Source organism: Mya arenaria, chromosome 2 (assembly GCF_026914265.1).
Source record: "Mya arenaria isolate MELC-2E11 chromosome 2, ASM2691426v1".
Lineage (NCBI taxonomy): Eukaryota > Metazoa > Mollusca > Bivalvia > Myida > Myidae > Mya > Mya arenaria.
Genome location: NC_069123.1, coordinates 9,122,023 through 9,148,680, shown reverse-complemented (window position 1 = coordinate 9,148,680; position 26,658 = coordinate 9,122,023). Strand labels below are relative to the sequence as shown.

The following is a 26,658-nucleotide window of genomic DNA, read 5'->3' as shown; positions in this document are numbered from 1 at the left end:
TTAGGGCAGGTTGGGATATTTATAAATAACTTCTATGCCCTTCATTCAATTGACTTTATACTTCGCACACTTAATGACGACCATCTTATAATAAGGTTACATAACTCCATTTAAACCCTAAATACCAATTATGGCCCTTGATTTACTTTTTTTTATAAATTTTCTTTTGATTTCTTTTGACAAGCACATTTTTATATTCTTAACCAGATTTTCACAAAGGGAAAACAAATTATAAGAATGGCTTGTGTCATTGTTTGGGCGGGCTGGTGGGAGGGCATCGTCAAAGTCACCTTATGTATCGAATAAATTTAGCTAGGTTTGACATCTAGTGACCAAACTTGGTATATATTAAGAGGTTATGCAGACCTTTCATACGATTGAGTTTGAGGCCCATAGGATCAAGGTCAAAGTTATTATTAATAGAAAAATGGTTGGTATTGAATAACTTAAGTAAGGGTTGACATATTGCAAGCAAACTTGGTATATATAAAGAGTTTATAAGGTATTTTTTCAATGTTTTGGCATAGCATCTGTGTCGCCCTTATGCAAAACCTATAACCTTAGCTGAAAATCAAAGGTCGTAAGCTGTAACCATACAGATAAACACATGAATCTTAGACAACTTGTTGAGCATTTGAAGCAAGACCTTATTTGGCTTTAATAATGGTCCAGTCATGACCTTTCCTTGATTGACAAAGAAATGGCATTCGCTTGTGGAGCGCATGTTTTAGTATGCAATAAGTTGGCTGTCAATCATTTCTGCAAAATTCATGCGTGACTGAGTCTTTACAGTGCTTCAGCAAGGCATAAATAGCAGGATGGGGCACCCGGCTGCCTTTTTCTGGACCCCTAGTGCCTTTTAACTACTCCCTACTGTACCCTTTTGTTTGAGAGTCAATTTTCAGTAATAAATACCATGGACCTTAAACCATATTTATGACGTTTATAGGTCCATGTAAATTCACATAATTTTGACACTAAAGTAAACAGCGAGGGTTTTCATAACAAAGTATTAGTATTGAAAACAGTTACAACTCATACACAATAAAATTGAACATTGACCCTAAAAATGCAAGTGCCCCATTAAGGCTCATTCAATGTACATAAAACATGCCCTTTCTGACCTAGCACCCTGCCCTTTTCAAATCCTGGCTGGAGCACAGCTTTACTACTTCATCTGAACTGAAATAAAATGAGCGATGTCAAAATGACACATTTTTTTTATTGCCAAAACTGACAATTTGTTTATTTGGTATACAATTATGTAAAAAATATTTTTATGAATTATAATTTCATAAAGGAATTTCAAAACAACAACAAAAAAGACAAAACAAATGCAGTAACATACATAACATATCTTTAAATAAATGCTTATTGATCTACTATAGTTTTAATAGTAATAAATACCGTAAATATTGTATTAGACGCACATGCCCTAATAAACGTGCATGTGGTATTTTTATGATCTTTTTTTCTGATTCTGTACCTTGAACATTGCTTACCTTTACTCTAAGCTTAAAAAGAAAATGCATTTTTTTTCCATAAAAAGCATAACATCAGCGCATTTGTTCATAGTGCGACTGCTCTGACTGATGACATCATGCATATTAACCCAGACCCTACCTTACTCCACCTACATTGATATCAGAGCCAGACATCCCTCATTCTTCTAAAAGTTGTGAAGCCAAGTAAAGCTAGCAGAAGAACATTTTATTGATTAATATAGCAGTGAGTATATATAGCTATTATATAGCAGTAACTGATTCACTCAGGTCAGTGGCAGGCTTTCGTTTCCACCTACCATCTAGGTGATAGTTAATTGTGACAAGCGTTTCAATAATAATCGAATTCAGCAGCTCTTAATAACTTTGCTAAATGCGGAAAATATTATTTTTTTTTAGGTCACACGGTTCTTCAAAAAATGGTGCCTTGTGCATCTACTAGAACATTTATGGTAGTACAATATATAAATGTGTTACAGAAGCAAATTTGACATAAAACTACCGTATATTGACAAATTGAATATTTTTTGGTCTATCATATATACAACGACAATATATTTTATGTGTAAAACAATTCAGTAATACCACATTTTTAACAAAGTTTGGTTGATCAAAATTTGGTTGATGTAAAAAATTGGATAAAAAGTGATCATATTCCTCAACATCATTACAATGAATACAGGACAATGTTTCAACTTCACAAGTGATTTACAAATGTAATGCAATGTTGGTGCTCTTGATTACAAATTGTAAAAAAATAATGAATTTAGTCATGCACCAATTTTATTAGCAATGACAGTGTACATGGCTTAATTTTTAAAGGCACAATATCTGGGGGTTTATGTATAAAATGTTAAACTTTTCTGAAAATTAAAAAAATATTGAAAAATATATAAATAGTAAAAAATAAATTAAAAAGAATAAAATTGAAAAAATTCTACCAGCTGCAGGATTCTAAACCAGGTTATCTGGGTCTGCAGTCAGCGACCATATCCATTACACCAGTTTATAAAGTTACTGAAAGATGGTTTTATGCGAGATATAATCACAAATAAATGAATGTCAACATTTAAATGTTTATTGTTTTTGTTTTAAAAACTGACATGTTGCTGGAAGATACTTAAAAAAAGAGTTATGATTTGATTTTTTTCCGCAATTTTTGCTATCAGGTCATAGGGTATTCAATTAAATAGTTTAGTTATTCATTTATTCTACCATTAATAACTCTCCGAAGAGTGTTAGACTGACTAGTGATTGACTAGTGTAAATATTGAGTTGAAAATTACAATATTCCCAAATAACATTAAGATTTCTCACAATGTAATCTGATACTGTTTTCTTGGTTGTTGAGATATATAAATTGCCCTTATATCCAAATAATGTCATTGTTGTTGTTGTTGTTGTTGTTGTTGTTGAGAAGCTTTCAAGAAGCTTTATTCAATACGTATTTTTTTATTCTTCAATATACTTTGATATATTGAAATGAACTTGCCAACTCGGAGAATGCCCGTTTAACTTTCAACCACGCATCGAGTCTGGTATCAACTTTGCTTCATATGTCGACTGTTAGCTTCTTTACATTGTTTTTTGGCTCGTTTCTTCATGATATAAAACAAAAGTCTTGGACACACAGCCCTTAAAACAATGGCGGTTTTCTGGGTAAGAGTGGCGGGAAATATCTCTGGCGTTCCTCGTTCGATGGCCTGTAACACTGACTTAGCTACTTGTTCCGGTGGTAGGCCACTTTCTGTTGTCTTGTCCATCACTGTAAGAAAACTAGAGCTATCACTGGATGAGATTAATACCCCGAATATGCATTCTCGTAATAAGAAGTATCACTGGGAGTGATATAATGCTCCTTGAATGCCCTATGTCAGTGAGACGGCATCAATTAAGTTAAAGTTCTACTATATAGATATCTGTAAAATGAGGCATCAAAATTCTGGTTTTAATTTTTAAAAGCATAGCACAGTTTATTATTGAATTGACCTGTAAAACATATTAAGTTGGGAGAGAAGTAAAAAAATAAGTCTAAAAATATTAAAGTGCAATCACTCTTAAAAAACATACATAACTCTTTTGCATTACAGCACTTCTCCTCAACTTAGTCAACATATTTATAAAGTTTGAAGTCTAGAGGAATACCTCAAAAACATAATTATAAAGCAAAAGGTAGACTTGGTCCAATGTCCCAGGATGGATGGACCTACAGACGGATGGGACAAAATGATTCCTATATACAATGTAGACCCCACCACCAAATGGTTGGGGTTCAATAATTACATTACATACTTTCATGGCATTGTTAATTGAGTTGGTAAGTGATAGTGAGTTAAACAGTAACTAGAACTAGAGATTGCTTTTTTGAAAAAGCGCATGTCTCCCCCATTGTGTGGTCGTAGGTGAGAAATAATCAATGATGGATCCCAAAATCAATAGGGGCCATCAACTAGTCATGACTAACTGGCATACCAAGTATGAAGTTCCTGGGTGTAAACGTTCTTGAGTTATTGAGCAGAAACCGGTTCTTCACCTCAAGGTCAGTGACCTTGACCTTTGACCAACTGATTGCAAAATCAACTAGACATCATGACCAACCTCACTTCAAAGTTTGGTGAACCTAGATCAAAGCATTCTCCTGATATTGCACGGAAATATTTTTTTACATTAGAGGTCACAGCGACGTTGACCTTTGACCTTGTGACCCCCCAAAATATAGGAGTTTTCTAAACCTCATGATCAACCTCCCTACCAAGTTTGGTGAACCTAGGTCAAACCATTCTCAAGATATTGAGCGGAAATGTTTTTTACATTGGGGGTCGCCGCGACCTTGACCTTTGACCTAGTGACCCCAAAAACAATAGGGATCTTCTACACCTCATGACCAACCTCCCTACCAAGTTTGGTGAACCTAGGTCAAACCGTTCTCAAGATTTTGAGCAGAAATGTTTTTTATATTGGGGGTCGCCGCGACCTTGACCTTTGACCTAGTGACCCCAAAAACAATAGGGATCCTCTACACCTCACGACCAACCTCCCTACCAAGTTTGGTGAACCTAGGTCAAACCATTCTCAAGATATTGAGCGGAAATGTTTTTTACATTGGGGGTCGCCGCGACCTTGACCTTTGACCTAGTGACCCCAAAAACAATAGGGATCCTCTACACCTCACGACTAACCTCCCTACCAAGTTTGGTGAACCTAGGTCAAACCATTCTCAAGATATTGAGCGGAAATGTTTTTTACATTGGGGGTCGCCGCGACCTTGACCTTTGACCTAGTGACCCCAAAAACAATAGGGATCCTCTACACCTCACGACCAACCTCCCTACCAAGTTTGGTGAACCTAGGTCAAACCATTCTCAAGATATTGAGCGGAAATGTTTTTTACATTGGGGGTCGCCGCGACCTTGACCTTTGACCTAGTGACCCCAAAAACAATAGGGATCTTCTACACCTCATGACCAACCTCCCTACCAAGTTTGGTGAACCTAGGTCAAACCATTGTCAAGATATTGAGCGGAAATGTTTTTTACATTGGGGGTCGCCGCGACCTTGACCTTTGACCTAGTGACCCCAAAAACAATAGGGATCTTCTACACCTCATGACCAACCTCCCTACCAAGTTTGGTGATCCTAGGTCATGCGGTTTTCCAGTTATCGATCGGAAACGAAGTGTGACGTACGGACGGACTGACGGACTACCGGACTACCGGACTGACGGACAGGGCAAAAACAATATGTCTCCCCCAGAGAGGGGGAGACATAATTCCACTAAATTGATGAGTCACCTGTTGGGAGTGCTCATCATTTTTCTAGTCAAAGGTCACTGTAATACGGAATCCTATTAGGGCTATAATAGCGATCCTGCACCTCGCCTTACTAATAGCCCAAGAGAAAAAAGTGACATTTCTTTATTACAATAACGCATCTTTTTTTCTTTCAAATTTGTAGTACTTTGTATTAGGAAATAATTGTGTTATCATTTGAAATGCAAAAACAAAAACATGAGAGTTCACTTCTGTACAACTATTTGTTTAAATCTGCTGGAGAAAAAACAACAATGCAATGTTAATTGTTACATTGGGCCGATTGGTGGATAATTTTTTCATTTACTACCTAGAGGTTTTACTATATAAAGTACTTTACAAATTGAAAAAAATTGTAACATTTTAGCAAACAAATATCACATCATTTCTTGGACATTTTCAAAAGGTGCAGGGACATGATCGCGATGGCCATAATAGAATTTCGTACCTTAACCATGACAACTACGTATACCACGCTTGAAGACTCAGCATCAAGTCATTCAAAAGTCACAGACAAAACTAGAGTTTGATTTTTTGAAAAAGTGCTTGTTTTTCCTATTGAGGTCGTAGCTGAGAAATAATCAATGATGGACATGAAATTTGTTCTTCTGGACTGGAGACGAATCAATAGTGGACTTGAAGTTTGGTCTGTTTACCCCTGAAGGTCACCTCGATCTTGACCTACTGATCTAAAAATCTATTGGGGTCATAACCAACTGACCAAGTATGAGGATCCTGGAATCAAAGATTCTTCAGTTATTGAGCAGAAACCATTTTTCACCCCAAGGTCACCACGACCTTGACCTTTGACCAACTTCTCTCAAATTCAATAGGGGTCATCTTCTAGTCATACCTATATACCAAGTATGAAGTTCCTGGGCCCAAGCGTACTATAGTTATTAATTGGAAACAAAGTGTGATATATGGACTGTCTGACTGACTGATCTACAGGGCAAAAGCAATATGTCTCCCCATGACTGGGGGGAGACATTATACTACGTGTAGGTTTTAAAAACATACCTCCATATTTTGAGCCATCTGCGCACACAGCATTCAGTGAAAGATCAGTCTGGATGTAGCCTGGGGAAACCACACATACATGGACGCCCGTGGACCACAGCTCCGCCCGTAGGCAGTCGAAGTACGCCTGGAGGGCATGCTTTGAAGCTGCATCTGTGGAAAGACATCAAAAATTTGAATTAAACTATTACACTTTCAGATGTGAACAAGACCTCAGCATATGAATAATTACTTCTAGTTCTACATTTCCTTGGTTACCATTAGCAAGTTGCACAAGAGGCAATTTAGCCTTAATGGTATGAATTTATATTATAATGTAATATGGATATAAATTATATAACTCAAGAGTTCAATTGTTGTATTTAACAGTTTTGGTGACAAACTTGAAGTTTGGCTATTTTATGGTAATTTCAGTGTATATAGTATTCAACAGTTTGAGAACCTAATAACATATCCTCTTGACACAATGCATTTGATTTGTCTAATTAAATACTGATTTCTAAACCACAACGCTCAGCGCATGATGGTATTGTTACATGTACAGTTACGTCCACCTTGAACTGAGCCATTGCTTCTCACCTGTACTTACATGCAAATCTGTATGTCTGTGGTATTGCGATGTAGAGTTTCACCCATCTTGAGCTGAGCCCTTGATTATTACATGTACAGTACTTACATGCAGACCTGTAAGTCTGTGGTATTTTATATCCAGTTGCGTCCATTTAAATCTGAGCCCTTTTCATGTACTTACATGCAGACCTGTAAGCCTGTGGTATTTTATATCCAGTTGCGTCCATTTAAATCTGAGCCCTTTTCATGTACTTACATGCAGACCTGTAAGCCTGTGGTATTTTATATCCAGTTGCGTCCATTTAAATCTGAGCCCTTTTCATGTACTTACATGCAGACCTGTAAGCCTGTGGTATTTTTATATCCAGTTGCGTCCATCTAAAGCTAAGCCCCTGATTATAATATGTACTTACATGCAGACCTGTAAGCCTGTGGTATTTTTATATCCAGTTGTGTCCATCTAAAGCTAAGCCCCTGATTATAATATGTACTTACATGCAGACCTGTAAGCCTGTGGTATTTTTATATCCAGTTGCGTCCATCTAAAGCTAAGCCCCTGATTATAATATGTACTTACATGCAGACCTGTAAGCCTGTGGTATTTTTATATCCAGTTGCGTCCATCTAAAGCTAAGCCCCTGATTATAATATGTACTTACATGCAGACCTGTAAGCCTGTGGTATTTTTATATCCAGTTGCGTCCATCTAAAGCTAAGCCCCTGATTATAATATGTACTTACATGCAGACCTGTAAGCCTGTGGTATTTTTATATCCAGTTGTGTCCATCTAAAGCTAAGCCCCTGATTATAATATGTACTTACATGCAGACCTGTAAGCCTGTGAGATTCTTCCTTGTACGGAGCTGATGGCTATAATATGTCCGTTGGTTTTCTTGATCATTGGTAGTAAGGCTAAAACAAGAACGTACAAGTCAAAAAGAAGTATACAAACATACATTTTATCATGCGTTTCAATGTCACTTCCTGTAAAATGATTTTATAGTACCTTAAACTAAGTGTAATTAAGACAGAATTCTAATTCACTATATATTATAGGGATTCGCTCATATGACGAAAAATGCTGTGGCAAATCATTTGAATAACATAACTAAGATATTGACAGCTGGAACCCTTCAACAAATGTTGATATACGCTCAAATGAGTAAGTGATGCTTTTCAACAATAGGCTTAAAGGTTAAATTATTCCTAAGGTTATAAATATTATTTATTAAGAGCTTTTTTGAGAGAGCTGTTTTGTTCCTCTTTTTTTTTGTCTGTATCGGTGTGAGTTTTCTGGCCATTGTTTTTTTTTTTATACTAAAATTGAATTCATTTTTTGCAGTTTCGGAATGAAAGATTAAAATAGTTATACTATTAGTGGTTTTAGATGCATTACCGGGAAGAAAATATTGGTCCAAAAACATGAGCAAGATCCTTTGAAGCACAGACCTTAAAATGACACTCTGATTCAAAAACATAAATTTTGGCTTATAACCTTTAATTACTTACTAAATAATGCATTTATGGAATATATTTATTATTGATAACAAGATTGTAACTGTGTATTTAATAGCAGAAAGTGAAAAAATATTAAATGATTGGTGAATGCTAAAATATTTACTGTGGTCTTCTATAGTCTCATAAGGTAGAAATACCGTGTTTTATGCTCGATTATTTCAAATTAAACTCGGTATCCTTCATAAGTACCATTGTTTTTGACATTTATTCATCCAGTTTGGAATATTAAAACAATATTATGAATTGTGGTAAATCTTATTTGGGAGTAAGAGTGCAACTTAAATATTGTTATCTTTCAAAATGTACTATTTCTAATTGCCTTTATAATAATATGGGTTTTTTTTTTGCATTTTTTAGTTAAAGACAGTTTGTATCTGAAGCTGCATGATTTTCCTCAGATGAGTTTTCATTACAATCATATGTCATGTTTGCAGAATCAATACTCCATACGATATTATACCTACCCTTAGTGAGCGCAATTTGGCCAAAATAGTTGACATTCATGACCTTGGTGTGAACATCTATGGTCGTTTCTGCAATATTCCCCCTGTAGCTCACCCCTGCATTGTTTATAAGAACATCGACTGTTCCAAAAATAGCACCAGCTTCTTGACCTTTACCTTCTAGTGATTGAAGGTCACAAAGGTCAACTGTGAGAATGGCAAGGTCACTTGGTGACTGAAATATTCAAGAGTTTTCATGTAAAATGGTATGTTTTTTGTTCTAACGTGAAGCAAACATCTGGCAGGAAAAAAATTGAATGGGGTATCTATTTATGTGACCCTTTTATACATGAAAGATGACGGTTTAGTAAACTGTCGGCAAACCATTCGTTCTTCTATTTCACTTCATACATACCATGACAAAATCTCTTTTATATGGATATGTTAAAGGCAGGGGAGACAACTCGTCCTTTTAACTTAAATGTAACATTGTTACAATGAATTATTCTTCAACAACCTTCTACTGTCAGTTGTCTCTGCAGGCGAGTGGTCTAAGTGGCTGGTTTAAAATTTATAGTGATCAGGCAGACCAAGTTTAATATGTGTTAATATGGGTGTCATATTCAGAGAGTCAGATTTCCGGAAAGTTTTTTTTTGCAGAATCAAAGAAAATGCAGATACAAATTTTTCCTAGCCAAATAGCCCGAGGTACACAACGTAGAAGTGTATCGCGGGTATTTGAGGACAGGTTTAAGACTAGAAATGTGAATGGTGATGATGTGTTGCCTTTGTCATGATCTTTCCAGTCTTTATAAGACGATTGAGGGTAATAGCACTCACAAGACAATATTCAAAGGGTTGACTTACTAATGACATCGCTATGACATTACACATGTACACCAATTGTAAATCAGTCAAGTATTTGACAAAGACCTGCGTACGAATAACATACTTACCTTTGAATGTCTAGTTTTCAATCCTTCCATAACATCATTGAGCTGGGCTAGATTTCTACCAGCTAGTATGACTTTACATCCTGCCTTGAAAAAAACCTCGGCTAGTGCTGAAAAGTTTTGTGTTTTATTTTCACTTTTATTTCAGTCAAGCAAAACATGATGTATGATAAATAATAGCTATGATTATAAGTAAATTTGTGACATAAATAGATCACCATAGTTTAGACAAACCACTCATATAAACATATTTTATCAAGTGCACATTCCAATATTTGATACTGAATGCATGAAAGCATTCACTTCTGTATTTTACCGGAACATTATTTTCATTTGTACATGTATTTTGCTGACCTTTTAACTTTTATAATTCCTTTCTTGCACAGTCATTTTGTTAAAAATTTATCAAAACTTTGGCTATTATGCTTAATTTTTTTTTGTGTTATCATTTGATTGTATTGTTCAAAGAAATAATAAATAAACAATTCTAATGTTCATAATTACTAAGGAAATTAATACTTTGCAAATGTCAAGGTCCCGCAGATAATGGATTGTATACAATTAACGTGATAACCACTACCAGTATTATATTGAGACTTAAAATATATTTGACAAACATTAAAATTTCTCAGTGTAACAACAACCCCTTTAAGAATCTATCCTTAAAATATACAGGGACTGATTCAGGATTTGAAGCTAGAGGGGGTGTAAATAAGGGGCTTAACCTTTTGACTTGCCCCCCTTTTTCAGAACCTAAATATATTTGGTTTAAAGTGTGACCATGGGGTTTGAGGGTTCTCTCCCAAGAGAATTTTTACAATGTCTAGTCTGAAATGTTGCATTTAAGGCATATTTTATTAAACAATTTTCTCCTATATTGAAATAAAAAGTAAACAGGGATGTTTTTTGTGCTAGTGATTATTACAATATGAATGTCAAGTTGTGGAAATTTACTTTCAACAAAGGAAGTTATAAGAACCATCAATTCCAGCAAAATAATACAACGATTTTATCTAGGCACTTATGGCTTTTCTTTCTTATGCCTACCCTTCCCCAGTCCGGAGTTAGCTCCCGTTATGAGGACAACCTTGCCCTTCAATGACGTCCTTTTCCTCCTTGTTAGTAGCCAGTAGATGAGGCCCAGCAGACAGGAAGTTCCGCCGACAGCCTGGGCAAAGGGACTGATCTGCATGGTTGTGTGCTGAAAGTGAAATATAGTTTAACCTTGATGAATACCTATCACAAGAGCATCGAAGAGTAAACGTCAATACTTGTCTATTATTTCAGACATGGGCATATATTTTAGTTGAAGAATTTTAAAGCTCCACAGATTTACTGTTTTGGCAATTATTTTTTTTTGTCTTGGAATGAACCAATCTTTGCATAGATATCTGGAAACCAGAGATTTATTTTTTTTTGTCCAATTTTTGCGAAAATCCATGGAAACCAGTTATATAAGACTGCTGAAAAAAAATTAGATCGCAGATTTTTATATTTAAGGTAAAAATTTGATGTTTTATGCATTTTTCTTAAACCGTTAGTAATGGTTTAAGCCATAAAACATTAATTTTCGAATGGAAATATGAAAATCTACGATCTGATTTTTTGTCAGCAACCATATATCATTGGTTTGCAAATATTTATGCAAAAATTTGCTGTTTCCAAGACATAAAAATAAACAGTTGTAAAAATGGTATATCTGTGAGAGTGCAGCTTTAAGACTGGTGACAAAATATTATAGTTTTTAATATTTACGTTCAAAAATTGAAGATTTGTGTCTAAAAGCGTTATTAACAGTTAAAGAAAAATGAGTCGGCGTAAAAAATCATTTTTTGAATGTAAGTATGAAAAACTGTAATCTGATCTTTTGCCAGCAGTATTCTTTCACTGGTTCTCAGACATTTACGCAAACTTGGCTCATTCTAAGACAATACATTTTAAAAAAGTTGCCAAAATGGTCAATCTGTCAGAGTGCTGCGCCTTTAAGCCAGTGTTATGTGTTTTACTTTACATGTATTGTCAGTCTTAATTTGTGTACAATATTAATTTTGTGAAAAAAATCTTAATCAAATTTTTTTTAGTTCTGGCCAAGATTGACAAAAAATCATGCCTGAACAACAATGCTAATGATGGCTACGACAAAACCACGACCTTTTTTTTAAAAAACAAAGAACTAAAAATATACACAGTTTTTGTCAAAACTTCTTTTTGGTTGTCACATCAAACCTGGTATATATAAATGGGTATTTTTTCAGACAAATATCATATAAACATCATAGTACAGTGGCCGAAATTAACACAAGCCTGCACTGGTAAAATATTTCCGGGCTTGCTCAAAATCTGGATTTCAAATACAGTGTAGCAGGGCTTGTTCAAAAGCTTGATGCAAAGTGATAGTATAAGATTTCAGGCTTTTTCATCCAAAAGTATAAATTCGCTGACTAGGTCATAGTGAGAACATCTCCCATCATTGGCAACTATTAACTATTACTACAATATAAAAATTATACCTTCCAAACTGTATTTGTGCCTTGTAATGTTCATGCGTCTTTTGCATTATGACAGCCATTAAATTCTCAAACCATGGGCTAAATGTTCAAATGCATGACTGAGTCACATTTGTATCTGATTTATTTTACACTTCAGTAGATATCATCGACCATCAGTTGATACCGACCATAGCTCTCACCAGGACACCACTTAAATAAATCATGTTGACTGTAGCATAACCTTTTTATATAAAGGTCAGGTGAGTTCAAAATACATGTTCATAAACGTTAACACAAGAACGCTTCATGGTCGTATAAGCCAGAACGCATCATGTAAAAGCATTTGAATTACTGTTGATCTAAAACATACACTAACATATATTTTATTAAGCCTTGATTTCAAATAGGGGCGAGTGGAGATACATGGCCCCACATAGGAGTCATACGATTCAAGGGCAATCTACCACTAAAGATTCAAAGTCCTAAGTAAAGCTGATCATGAGTTGTTTTGAGGACAAAGATTTCCCAAGACTGTTGAATTTCACATTGACCTACTGACCTAAAAACAGTAGAGGTGATCTACTGGTCACAAGCCACCTTCCAGTTTTATGGTCCTAGTTCAAAGTGTTGTAAAGTTATTGTGCATGCATAGTCTTACTAAGACAGTTGACCATGACCTTGACCAGATAACCTTCCAAATGAATAAGGGTAATCTACTGGTCAAGGGCAATATACAGTGAAGTGAAGTTTGATGGTCATAGATCAATTTGTTCTCAAGTTACTATGCAGATTAAATTTTCCCAAGACTGTAAAATGACTGTGACCTTGACTTTTGCTCTACTGACCTTAAAAACAATATTGGTCATCTTCTGGTCAAGGGCAACCCATGACTGAAGTTTTATGGGTTCAAGGGCAAACCCAAAGTTATAATGTGGACAATACTTGGTCTTCAACTGACACATCAGATTGGCATGTACAATTACCTTATAATGCTCCCTTTTTCATAGAGGCCAAAAAAGGGAATGTCTATTACATTTTGAAGTACCTATGACCTCAAATGCATCACACTATATTCTATTCAATTATACAATTATAATTTACTATAAAACTTATTATTGCTAAAGCTCATTATATGCCAGACTGTGACCTTGACTTTTGCTCTACTTAAAAACAATATGGGTCATCTGTTTTATGGTTCAAGGGCATACCCCAAGTTTTAATGTGGACAAGACTTGGTCTTCTGACCAACTGGCCTATCATCAGACTGACATTTACAATTACCTCATAATTTACTATAAAACTTATTATTGCTTAAAGCTCATTATATGTCAGACTTCTGAAATTACATAAATAGAATGTCAGTCTAATTAAGCTCAAAATAGAACTTAAACAGATGATGATCATGATGGTGGTGGTGGTGGTGGTGGTGGTGGTGGTGCTGCTGCTGAAGATGATGTAGATGATGATGGTGGTGGTGGTGGCGGCGGTGGTGGTGGTGATGATGATGAGATGATGATGATGAGATAATGATGATTATGATGATGATGATGTTGATGATGATGATGATGATGATGACGACAACGATGACGCAACAATAACAAGGATGATGATGATGCTACACCTGTGTACTTGACAACAGGAGTACCGCACACCCATTGCCAACCCTAATCTGTTTTTTCCCCAGTCAAACAAGGATCGAGCATAAAGACAAATATTTGAGCTACAATGTTTAGTTGCCAACAACAATGACATCAAGGCCATCACCTTTCATCATTATTTTTGTTCAAAAAGAAACAAGCTTAATATAACCTTTTTTTAAATGCTGTCACTTTCATATACAGTAACTACTATTGTATACAGAAATATAAAATGAGATTTAAACACACTTCCCCTTGATACTTTGTTGCCACTTAATATAAATAAGCGTCCTCAAAGCTGATTCAGTGTCATTTACTGAATGCATAAAGTTCCAACAGGCTCAATCAGCTGTACAATATATGACGGTACAACACTTTGGCTAATACCATTAGGACGTCATCAACACTGACATTTTCACAGCTCCATGTCATGCTTGTAGGCGTTTTATTTTAAGAATTGTTTTTACCCTTATATTCGAGGAAACAGTCTAAAGCATAAAAAAAATAACCGGAGTGACACAGCAGTCACTCTATGGCAGGACAGGCAGCAAAACACACAAATAAGCCTTCAGATAGCAACACCCTTGGCATTCGCAGAAAAATCAAGCGCAACCACTATTCATAGTATGATGAGATTTTCTTAGTCAAAGACTAAATGTTAGCGTCATCACAAAGCTTCATGGGTTCACAGTGAATGAATCACTGCTTTGCTGTTCAACAAATTTCCATCAGCTGTACACAGAAATGATGATGGTCCAAAAACAACTTCAATTGATACTACTTCAGGCACATAATTATGGTAACAACCTCAAAAACAATAGAGCTTAATCTACAGGCATCTGGCCAGACGGATGGGCAGTGAAAGGCAACTCAATATGTTGTAGTATGTGTGGGTTTGAATCAGCCGCCTAGTAAGATCAGTTGGTTAGAGCGCCATGCTAGAGTTCCAACAGCCATGGGTTTGCGCCCTGCATCGGACATAACTTTCCTGGTGTCGGAATTAAATAACAAGAGAGTTTCAATCTGTCTGAAAGGTATAGGTAAAAACCAGCCACCCAGTTAGTTCAGTTGGTTAGAGCATCATGCTAGAGTTCAGGAGGTCATGGGTTCGAGCCGCACACTGTGTGCACTTTTCCGTCGAGGTTTACTTTAATGTCCTGCCTAGAGGGGGGCTGGATGTTGATGGGGCCGGGGGATATGAAAAATACTGAATAATTATGACAATAATAATAACTTGACAATGATGATGTATAATAATCAGAAAACACATTATTAACATATATCAGTTTATTAAGACATAATGTACATGTATCCGGATACTTATATACAATATTATGTGAGACCATAGAAATGATGACATAGGCTCGATTTAAAATAAAGAAAGTTAAATTATTGAATATAGGACAGAATATTAATTAAACACTTACAACGATGATGTTTAGAGCAAACAAGATATCAATAATCGATCACGCATCAAACTGAAAGTAGGAAATAAACAGGAAGTAGTCAAACCTGCGCGTGAATGCATGTGCGCATCGTCAACAAGAGAAAATGTTCAAACAAGGCTGATTTCGGATAGGAAAAAAAATCATGTTTCTGTTCATTTAGACCACGATGACCTTAAGCGGTTGTCCACATTTACATAAACTGAAGTCTGATAAGGGCACCGATTGCTACAAAATCCTTTATGCATGCTTCATAAGTTGTAAAACAGCGGATGCGAGGCGTCGCAAGGTGAAAATCTTTGTGGCTGTCAAACTGAAAGTCGACACATAAAATCTAAACAATGAATGAAAATTATCATGAAATCAATAAAAACTTAAGTCTTCTTATTTTGTTTACTGGCATGTTTTAGCTTCAATTGACATCTAGTCTCTTCATATTTTGATACAGTGAATTTTTTACTAATATGACGCACCTTTTTGGCCACACCTGCTCACATAAATTTTGAAGAATAACCAGTAACTGCTTACAAATAAGCCAGAAATATACAAGTTTACATCATAATTAGAATTAGTTAAATATTTCTGAACAAAGTAAGAGTAAGATTAAAGTCATGTAATGGTATTTGATCAGTCAAATATTGAATTAACTTTCTAATACATTTCCACTGATCATGAAGATAAAAATTGATTGATGCATAGTTTTAATTTCATTTTATCATAATTTTTGGGCAAACTTCAAACATTAACGCAATCATTCAAATATGATTAAGACTTGCAACATATCTTATATTCATGTTTTCAGGCAAAGCACAGTGTGTGTCATACATGTCGTGTATATGACCTGCGGCTTCACGCCTGCATATCATGCGTCTACTTTGGCTGTTACCAAGACAGCCACATCCAGAGCCATGCGGTTGCCAATGAACACTGGCTTGGTATACTATGAAATGAAAATATCTTCTGATCTATACAAGTCTAACATTATGATATTGATAATAGTTAAAAAATGAAATTTATAAAAGAATTAGATCATTCAGACAGATGAACAAATGATATCCTTTTAGATTTCACTAGATACCTTTATGACAACTCAAGTATTTCCAATAGCATTATGTGATAAAAGCTTAATTGACACTGATAGAAAAAACCTAAAATAACATATAGCAATTTGCAAAAGTTCCAACATGAATTTATTCTAATAGACTCTATTTCAAAACCTTGAATGCAATTGATAATTTGGTAAGCTTTTGATAAATTACTGATGTTTTGACATGTGTTATTTTTTCAGCTGTAGATCTTACATATGGTATGATCAACTGCTTTGCATGTGGAGATTATGTGTATGACAAGGAAGTAGACAAGATTGCAAAGAAACTAGGCAACAGGTCTTCCACACCAGGTAATCAATGGACAATTAGTTTCAGGTTTATTTCAAGAATTAATACCGGCTCATTGTGTTTAATCATGGCGTCATGGATACCTTGACTAACTGGATATGGTGCCTATTATTCCTCAGTTGTTTTCCCTAGATGTTGACTAAATAGAAATAAACATCCATAACACTCATATGATTGTTCTTGTTAATATGAAGTATCGTAATGAAATAAGTATGGTAAAGTTTTGGTTGATAAAATATATTAAAAAATGTGAACTTAAAATTAATTTTTTGAATTTTATTGTACTAGCAGCATAATTTTAGGGCTGTACTGTAGATGGTCAAATTACAAGTTTTAATTATTTAATTTTTGTTATGAATTTTTTTTTTTTTTTGCAGTGGTGCTAAATCAGTTTGCCATTTGGCAGCCAAACCACAGAGAACTAGACCTCCTGAGAAGAAATGTAAAGAGGAGAAGGGTAGAGGAGACTTCTACTATAGGTAATTTATCATTTATGCCAGAGCTGAGAAACAAGATATTTAAAGGCTACTCCTTTATTCTTCATTCTGGTTTGATTTAAAGTTATGATTATTATGAAGAGTTAAACTTGGTTTAACTTAGTTTTAAATGCTAATTTCTTTTCTGGAAATAATTGATGTGAGTCATCTTATTTAATATAAAGATAAAATCCACTGCCCATTGTTGAAATGAAATTTAGTCGAATTTATTGCTGGTCTTTGATGCTTGGTTATGTTTATAAACATTTATAGGTCACATAGCTATATTTGGCCCTTAATCGATATCCCAAATTTTGAAAACACATCACTGTTCCACTATTTCAACAACTCATTTTTACTCGATCTTGAGCCAAAATCCTAATGTCAGGTCAAGTGAATATTTGTTTAGTTTTTTTACCCACATATTTCGAATAATACAATGTCAGACTACTTACTCTGCACAGGCCACTGTTAATTGCTTTGACTTCGTGCAGACCTTTTTTTTGCTATTTTGCGGTTTTGGCCAATTTTATGATGTTCAAAATTCACTACAGCATTATTTGCAAATTCAAACCAGCTGTGTCTAAGTTAACCAATAAAACTATTTGTTTTGAAATAAATAATATTACTTCTTGGACTTACCAGCTTGAAAAAGTACTTTGTCCTTGAAACTTTTCTATGTACTGTGACCATTTTTCAGGTCTGAGAGGTCTGATCAACCTGGGAAACACATGTTTTATGAACACCATAGTTCAGGCACTGATTCATACACCTGTCTTGCGGGACTACTTTCTGGCGGATAGACATGTGTGTCAGATGGTGAAGGATGGCAATGAGCAGTGCCTTGTGTGTGAATTGTCTAACATCTTTCAGGAGGTAAGTATACAGTAGTTTATAAATTTGCTTACCTTTAGATTATTGTAATTATGTAAAACACATTCATGTCGTAATTGATCTTACGGCCCTCTGGTGAAAAGCTGTTGCTTGACTTATGATTTGGAGTTACACTGAGTGATAAGGCTGAACCAGATTGTGTCTTATGTTTAGTGTCACGTTCCAATTTTAAAACTTACTGACCGAAAATAACAAAGTACCATAGTAAAGACTAGTCTTATTCTTGACTTAAGATTGTTGGAGAAATCAGGCTAGGTCATCTTATCGGCAGATATATATCAATGTGCTTCTGTTCAACAGTTCTACTCTGGGATCAGCTCCACGTACATTCCGTATCGCCTGTTACACCTGGTATGGACAAGTGCGCGTCACCTGGCCGGCTATGAACAACAGGACGCACACGAGTTCCTCATAGCTGCCCTTGACCTTCTCCATAGGCATTGCATAGGTAAGGCACATTAATACAGAATATTGGAGATAATTTTTTTTTTTTCTTGATAATAGGATTGTAAACAAAGTTTGGAAGGTTCAAAATTTGCAACGCCATTATTTAAACATAGACAAACATTGAAAACTTAATGTTTCACATGATATGAAATTTGCGACTTTAATTATTCAACCAAAGCATATATTAAACTTTTGTAATATTTAAGCCTCTGAAGATATTTTATTTATCAGCAAATCATGTCAGAACACATGATTGTAAAAATAAAGACCCTAGTTCAATTTTTTTATTTGAGTCAATAAAATTTAAGGGGTGGCAAAAAAAAGAGGGGGTGGGGATGAAATTCTGGCAGTTAATTTATAGTCGCCTTAACGACAAAAACAATTATGAAAATAAATAAACCTGCTCTGATTATAAAATTGCTTTGCAACAATACATGCTATCTGTATTTCAGCGGGCCCGAATGGTCGAAGTGGCAGCAGCCCCCACAACTGCCAGTGCATTATAGACCAGATCTTCACTGGCGGCCTACAGTCTGACGTCACATGTCAAATGTGCAAGTACGTTATCATATTCAATAGTTTGAAACATTGACCTTTGCAGTAGAGTGTGGGCTTTATGTTTTGTTTTTATGATCATCAACGATATTTACTTGTGGTGAGTATAACGTTAAGGTTTTGTTTTGCTACAATTTACATTTTTTTTTATGAAAAATTTATTTGATATGATTGACAAACTAATAATTCAAAAGTTTACTTAAAGATCCAGTTCGTATGTTAAAGAAGCTCTCAGAAAAAAGTAAATTACTAAATATGGTATGACTTATTGGAACAACATTGGTGCCTTTAGTGTAGAATGCTGTTCAACGATTCATCACAGTGGTACACTGAAGTGGTATTCATATTGATACTATAATCTAAACCACAATTCTTCTGGTTGGAATACCCGACCCTACCAGTGAAATAGGGGCTTACCCTACATTTCTTATAGTCTGTGTGTGTTTTAAAATGTTGTTTAAAAACCTTTAAAGCTTTATAATACAAAAGATTACTTTAACGCCATTTTACAATGATGACAATAAAGTTCTTACTCAAAGCCTAATAGAAATAAAAAGCCTACCAACGCTACCTGTTTTTGAAAAAGATGTAACCCTAACCAAACCATTCTCTTTTTGGGGCTTATTACAGCAACCTTAATGTCAAAGTTAATGTCTATTTTAGAATAATATTTTTTAAATTCTTATTCTTAACAGGGTCATGTTTATCTATTATTTCTCTCTTTTCAGTAATGTATCCACAACAATAGATCCTATATGGGACATATCTTTAGACCTTGGACCAGGCTTATATAATGGCACACCACCACCGGTCCCACCAGTGACAGGTAAATTCAATTGTTAATAGCCCGTAAGCTGCAGTTGTGATATAAGCAAATCAAATCAAAAATGCTTATTTGCATTAAGAAGAGTAAAAACTACTCTGAAATTGCTATAAATGGCTTTGAAAACTGGGGTCTATGTAAGCCCCTTAACCCTGCTTTGGCCCTGAATCTCTAATTACGATTAATACCCGAACAATATTTCGGGGGCTTGGTTCAAGTTGCTTATATGGAAGCGTAAAGCTTTACAACTGTTTTGTGCTAAGCCCTCAATTTCAGGATGTTTTGGAGGGGGATTTTTGGTCTATTAACATCCCTGTTTTAATATCCCTGTTTATAGCATTTGATATTTTCTTGTGAAATTTATGAAGATTTATGAAAATCTTTCAAAAGATACTCTTTTTTTTCAGGTTACTCAAACAGCCCAGGAAACTACGATCCTACCTCACTTTTAGACTGCTTGAAGAGGTGAAACACCTTATTATTGATGTTTATTATTTTGTCTGTGTAGCAAGGCAGACATAAAGGGATCATGTTGTCCGGTGTTGTTGTTGATGCCCATGTCCATGGTATCTCATTTTTTCTCTTAAAATTTTCCATTTTTTTATTCAAACATTACCATACTTGTCTGGCATTATCAGCATCACCCCTGTCCATGGTATTACACTTTAATTTTCTCCCTCTATCATATGCATTTTTCTGTCCAATCTTTACCAAACTTGTCCCATACTTATTGGCATAATATCTCAAAAGACTTCCATCAGCAGTCAGATCGCAGTATCAATTCCAGAGTTATAATCCTTGTATGTCATACTTTGACCAAATTTAGTTTGTCAGCTCTCTAACTAGAGAACTTCTTTTCTTGTCTTTCCCAAACTGAGTTATTCATTCATAAGAGTTCTTATATTAAATGGAGTAATAGCCCTTGAATTGTCAAATTTGATCAAATTCACTTTGTCAGCTCTCTTATTTGACCATTTTTACCCATCTTAACTACAAAAGTTTGCAATGTTTAAGAGCATAATATCTTGAAACAAGTTTGATCAACAGTCACTTCACAGTATTTCAGTTATTATTATTTTAGTTATGGCCCTTAAATTTTCAAAATTTGACCAAATTAACTTTGACAGTCTTCTGATGCTCAAGCATTTCTTTCCAATCCTAAGCAAGTGGGCAATGGTAATGGGGATACTATCTCATTTGTTTTTTTATAAACAAAAAGACTGCATTGTTTACTCCAGAGTTACGGCCCATGAAATTGTCAAAACTTCATCAAATTCACTTTATAAATTTCAGTAACGAACAATCAGGACCATCATTCAATAATAACCCTTGACAAAGCAATGTGTAATTCATGCCAATGATTTTGCAAAAACATAACAACTACCGGTATATTGAAATGTTTTACTTTTTATAATTTCCACACTTTTTTCGAAATATCTGAGATATGAATGCAATCATTGATTTTAAGTGATACCTTATAAAAAACTATTGAATTTATAGGAAATTATCAGCGTTGGCTATGGCGCTTAAATATTATGACTAAGTTTTGTTTGACAATGACAGGCTCCATATCTGATTTGCCGAATTGTAGTTGAATTTACAATTTATGCTTAGAAGGCATATTTTTGTCCATGATTGATATACTGCTGTTACAATGTCACTGTAAGGTAGAGTTCCCAGTTCAGTACCAGGTATCTTTTACTCCTGTTCCCTCTGTCAAAAACATCATGTGCATTTTAGACTTTTTCTTTGTCTCCCATCGACAATGTGTGCAATTATCACATGATTATGATGAAGTGTATAATGAATTGTATACAAAAATATTTTTTACCATCTTCGAATAATACAACCACCCATGGTTCTTCATACCCGAGTAAAATGAAAAAACTTCAATTTACAAAGCAAATTTCAATCATTCCGCATTGTTTTACAGATTTACGAAGCCAGAGCACTTGGGGAGCCTGGCGAAGATAAAGTGTAGTAGCTGTGGCTGTTACCAGGAGTCTACAAAACAATTAACAATGAAGAAACTGCCCATCGTCGCTTGCTTTCACTTGAAGGTACACTGGTTTGTTGTGGTGTTATGGGGTATGGTTTTAGGAAGAATGCACTGGAATAAAGAAAAAGTTGGGTTTTTCGCTAGCCTTGATGTAAACCTTGGCCATAACAAAAAACTGCTGAAGACGTTGAAATGAAACTTGGTACATATGTTGTAAGAGACAATATGCACATTAACAGCAAGGCCAAATCAGCATTGATGGCTTTCAACTACAGGTTATTGTACAGTTGTTCTATGAGATTTTTTTTTTTGCTCAAACAATTGCATCAAAAAAAGTGAGAAGTACATTGAAATGAAAATAAATGAGTTTGGAAATAATTTCTAGAATGGTCTTAGCCCCTTGATCCTCTGGGCATGAATCCCTCAAACTTAAACTGACCCCTGGCTATTTTTTCAGGATTAAAAATTATCAGCTGTTAGAACTCCTGATCATATTTTTTATGGTGACAAAATATATATAATTTTGCTTTAAACGTAATATAATTTTACAATTTTTGTCATACACTGTTAAACATTATATTTTACAATATTTTAGTTATTAAAAAAATGTCCTTTGGAGAAGAAAGTAACAACAATAGTTGGAGTTCTTTAGTTTTATATATAACCAATTAACAATGTGTTGAAACTTTATTTTACATTGTAGCGCTTTGAGCATTCTACGGGTTACCACAAGAAGATCTCGACATATATGTCCTTTCCCGAGGAGCTAGACATGACGCCTTTCATGTCCTCATCAAAACCCACCACTAACGATATCAACGGCACTACCAAAGGGCTTTCATGTAAAAACAAGTAAGTACTGTAGAAATTTGTTTGTTTCTGGTTTCCCAACCTACCTATATATGTCACACATGCTAAGGTTTCCATTACTCAAATACCGTATATGTCCTGCTAGATGCACATGCCCTAATAGATGAACAGGTTTTTTTTGTGGGTCTATGTTCTGATTTTATGACTTAGACAATGCTTACCTTTACTCCAAGCTTAAAAAAAACAACAGCAATTTGTTCCGATGAAAGCATTACATCGTTGATATTTGATTATAGTGATCCTGCTCAGACTGCTGACGTCATGCATATAAACCCATACCTTATTGTATAATTTAGGTTACACATCACCTTCATAAATAACAAAGCAAAAGTCATGCTGAAAGGTGTGTATTGATAATAATTGAAGCAATGACTCAGTGGACCATTTAATCATTTACACACAAGGGGGTGTATACAGTGATGCTGTAGCTTATTTTTTGGTTGTATACCTAAATCAAAGAATGCTGAATGTTTTTCTGTTTGTAAGTACTCACTGTTTGCAGATGTGAACCACAGCAGCGCATGTGATTGTGGCCACTACACGTGTTATATACATGGGTCGTGTACCTTTATCAGTGTTTACTGAAATGTTTGGTTGTGTTTGCAGGTACTCACTGTTTGCAGTTGTGAACCACAGCGGCACGATAGAGTGTGGCCACTACACGTGTTATATACGACAGCACAAGAACCAGTGGTTCAAATGTGACGACCACCTCATCACTCGCGCCTTACCTCAAGAAGTCTTAAACAGCGAAGGGTACGGGATTTAGATGGAACGATGTCATTGCCGTCCTTGTACAATGTTAATGGGACCTGGGAGCTGTTTCATTTAAGAATCCTAGTCTTTTCTTCAATTATCTTAATCTGTCTAAACATCAGGAACGGAAAATGCGGTTCCTAGAGAGGAAATTTGAGGAGGTTTTCTTTCTATGTCATTGATAATCCCTTGTCTGTTACTTCAAATATTATATATTTTACAATGATTGTGGATGCTGCTCAAGCGTGTGGTCTTGTGTTGTGGGGGAAACTTGAGTACTCGGGGAAAAACCCACTTGTCAGGCTTCGTGACCACTTACTAAAATCACATGTGCCCAGGCCTGGAATCGAACCCTGGTCGCCTTTGTGAGAAGTGAGTGCGCTAACTGAACAACCAATGGCTCCTGTTCTGTTATAATCTTATTAATTATGCCCCCTTTTGAAAAAAGTGGGGTATATTGTTTTGCACATGTCGGTCGGTCTGTCTGTCTGTCTGTCTGTCTGTCGGTCGGTCGGAATACCAAATGGTTTCCGATCAATAACTTGAGAACGCTTTGACCGAGGGACCTCATACTTGGTATGTGTATTGGTCATCACCAGCAGATGAACCCTATTGATTTTGAGGTCAGTGGGTCAAAGGTCAAGGTCAGTGTGACCTTTACATGAAAAACGGTTTCCGATCAATAACTTGAGAACGCTTTGACCCAGGGACCTCATACTTGGTAGGTGTATTGGTCATGACCAGCAGATGAACCCTATTGATTTTGAGGTCAGTGGGTCAAAGGTCAAGGTCAGTGTGACCTTAACATGAAAAACGGTTTCCGATCAATAACTTGAGAACGCTTTGACCCAGGGACCTCATACTAGGTAGGCTTATTGGTCATGACCAGCAGATGAACCCTATTGATTTTGAGGTCAGTGGGTCAAAGGTCAAGGTCAGTGTGACCTTTACATGAAAAACGGTTTCCGATCAATAACTTGAGAACGCTTTGACCCAGGGACCTCATACTTGGTAGGTGTATTGGTCATGACCAGCAGATGAACCCTATTGATTTTGAGGTCAGTGGGTCAAAGGTCAAGGTCAGTGTGACCTTAACATGAAAAACGGTTTCCGATCAATAACTTGAGAACGCTTTGACCCAGGGACCTCATACTAGGTAGGCTTATTGGTCATGACCAGCAGATGAACCCTATTGATTTTGAGGTCAGTGGGTCAAAGGTCAAGGTCAGTGTGACTGTAAGCTGAAAAAAGGTTTTCTGATTGTCCATATTTTTTTAATGCATGCACAGATGATTGGGATTGATGTATAAATGTTTGTATAGAAATGATTTTCTTTTATGTTACTATTTTAGTTGGGCATTTATTTGCCTTCTTAAGTTATCATAAGTAGATGACCTGCCTCATATGCATCCAATGACAAATCAGCTGTCATTTCAGTCCATGCATATTTCATTCAATTGTCCAAATATTTCTGGCAACTTGGCGCTCAGGGGGCATAATGTTTGACAAACATCTCTTGTTTTGTCTCGATATATTTATGTACCTGTGATGGGTATAATTTTATGTAGGCTATGTGATGTAGTAGACAAACGATGTTCTCTCTCAATTTCAGCTATCTTCTGTTCTACCATAAGCAGATCTTGGAGTATGAATGATGACAGGAACATTAGCTTCTGGTCCGTACAGTATTACAATAGAAGATACAGATGCCACACAGCTCAACGCGTGGTGTACATTATACACACAGGGTCTCCATTCAGAGGCATTATCGTTGTCTGTCTGTCTGCATGCTTAGTCGTGTTGTTTATGAGTATGTGAGGGGCCAATATTAACTAACGTCTTGAGTCTAAATTTAAGACGCAGACTCAGAATTGCTAATTTTTAGAAGTTACAAAATATCCTTAATATATATTTTTTCCGCAAAAGATGTGTAAATATTTGTTAAATTATTTTCTAGTAGAGATACCGAAAACCCCCGACCAATATTGCTCTTCTTATAGAAGTTTTACAATGTAAGTAAAATTTTAAGTTTTGAGTCTTGAAAGAAGACTCTAGACATTAGTGAACATGGCCCAAGGTGTTGTTAAGGTACATTCGCTTAGTGTTTTACTTACAGGGGAGAGTTTGATACCAGTGAGAACATACAAAGTATATGTAGTTTACGAAACTCTCTTTACGTGATAGCGAAATGCTACATTAATGATTTGTAGCTCCATTTGCTCTTTAGAATTTCATGGATTATAAGGGGGAGCACACTTAATAGTTTTTCAATGCGTCATGGAATGGGAATATACCAGCGAATGAAAGAAACTGTGCATGATGAGAAATTAAGCAAAATTTTATCAAGTGATTTTTGCTGATGAAACGTTGATTACGGTATCACAGCTTTTTAAAGCTGCACTCTCACAGGTTTACCAGTTTTATAACTTTGTTTATTTTTTGTCTTGGAATGAGCAAATATGTGCGTAAACATTTACAAACCAGTGATAAAAGACTGCAGACAAAAGATCAGATCGCAGATTCTCAAATTTTCGTTCGAAAATTAATGTTTTATGGCTAAAATGGTTACTCACGGTTTTATGCATAAAACATCAATTTCTGAACTTAAATATAAAATTCTGTGATCTAATTTCTTGTCAGCAGTCTTATATGACTGATATACATGCATTTTCGCATAAATTGGCTTGTTCCAAGACAAAAAATAAAAAAAAGATGTCAAAGCTTTCAATCTGTGAGAGTGCAGCTTTAAACTATCAATGTAATTCTGATACAGATACAGTGGAAACCTGTTGGCTCGATATCCCAGGGCGCGATAAAAACACTTCAAACCTTGCGAATAGTGACCCAAGCAGGAATGCTTTACATCCTTTTCGAATAAACGAGGAAATCTAGCCAAGCAATATCGAGCCAAAGAGTTTCGACTGTAATCTCTCATAATATGTGACACTATTCAGAAATCTATCAACAGTTCAAACTCTATTGTGAACCCCTTTTTAAGATATAGTATATCTTATATGCGTAGTTTTCTTCAGTCTGCTAGTAAATAACAGGCTT

At 35.5% G+C, this 26,658-nt stretch overlaps 2 protein-coding genes across 2 annotated transcripts; one reads left to right on the top strand and one right to left on the bottom strand.

The window, feature by feature from the left end:
* Nucleotides 1–1,220: 1,220 nt before the first annotated feature.
* On the bottom strand, nt 1,221–15,458 carry LOC128224914 (dehydrogenase/reductase SDR family member 7B-like). The gene is made up of 7 exons (XM_052935016.1): nt 15,370–15,458; nt 10,864–11,017; nt 9,820–9,926; nt 8,885–9,098; nt 7,725–7,814; nt 6,332–6,484; nt 1,221–3,267 (listed from the first exon to the last, which is right to left on the bottom strand). Exons 2-7 carry the CDS (start codon nt 11,006–11,008, stop codon nt 3,044–3,046), a joined length of 933 nt encoding a protein of 310 aa, XP_052790976.1. The 5' UTR covers nt 11,009–11,017; nt 15,370–15,458; the 3' UTR covers nt 1,221–3,043.
* A 13-nt stretch (nt 15,459–15,471) lies between these two features.
* On the top strand, nt 15,472–26,079 carry LOC128224908 (ubiquitin carboxyl-terminal hydrolase 22-like). Its single transcript, XM_052935002.1, has 13 exons — nt 15,472–15,676; nt 16,190–16,322; nt 16,676–16,786; nt 17,162–17,263; nt 17,961–18,136; nt 18,455–18,602; nt 19,054–19,159; nt 19,885–19,982; nt 20,387–20,444; nt 21,913–22,039; nt 22,682–22,830; nt 23,455–23,604; nt 25,217–26,079. The coding sequence occupies exons 1-13, from the start codon at nt 15,557–15,559 to the stop codon at nt 25,257–25,259; spliced, it is 1,521 nt and encodes a 506-aa protein (XP_052790962.1). The 5' UTR covers nt 15,472–15,556; the 3' UTR covers nt 25,260–26,079.
* Nucleotides 26,080–26,658: the final 579 nt, after the last annotated feature.

What these genes read in the sequence shown, in the direction of transcription:
- LOC128224914 (XM_052935016.1), bottom strand. Translation starts at nt 11,008, where the DNA reads ATGCAGATCAGTCCCTTTGCCCAGGCTGTCGGCGGAACTTCCTGTCTG. An exon ending in CCAAATTGCGCTCACTAAGG is followed by an intron (nt 7,815 to 8,884) that starts GTAGGTATAATA and finishes TTCTTGTTTTAG; the next exon opens with CCTTACTACCAATGATCAAG. An exon ending in AGATGGCTCAAAATATGGAG is followed by an intron (nt 3,268 to 6,331) that starts GTATGTTTTTAA and finishes GTTTTCTTACAG; the next exon opens with TGATGGACAAGACAACAGAA.
- LOC128224908 (XM_052935002.1), top strand. Translation starts at nt 15,557, where the DNA reads ATGACCTTAAGCGGTTGTCCACATTTACATAAACTGAAGTCTGATAAG. An exon ending in CTTTTAGACTGCTTGAAGAG is followed by an intron (nt 20,445 to 21,912) that starts GTGAAACACCTT and finishes ATTGTTTTACAG; the next exon opens with ATTTACGAAGCCAGAGCACT. An exon ending in TCGCTTGCTTTCACTTGAAG is followed by an intron (nt 22,040 to 22,681) that starts GTACACTGGTTT and finishes TTTACATTGTAG; the next exon opens with CGCTTTGAGCATTCTACGGG.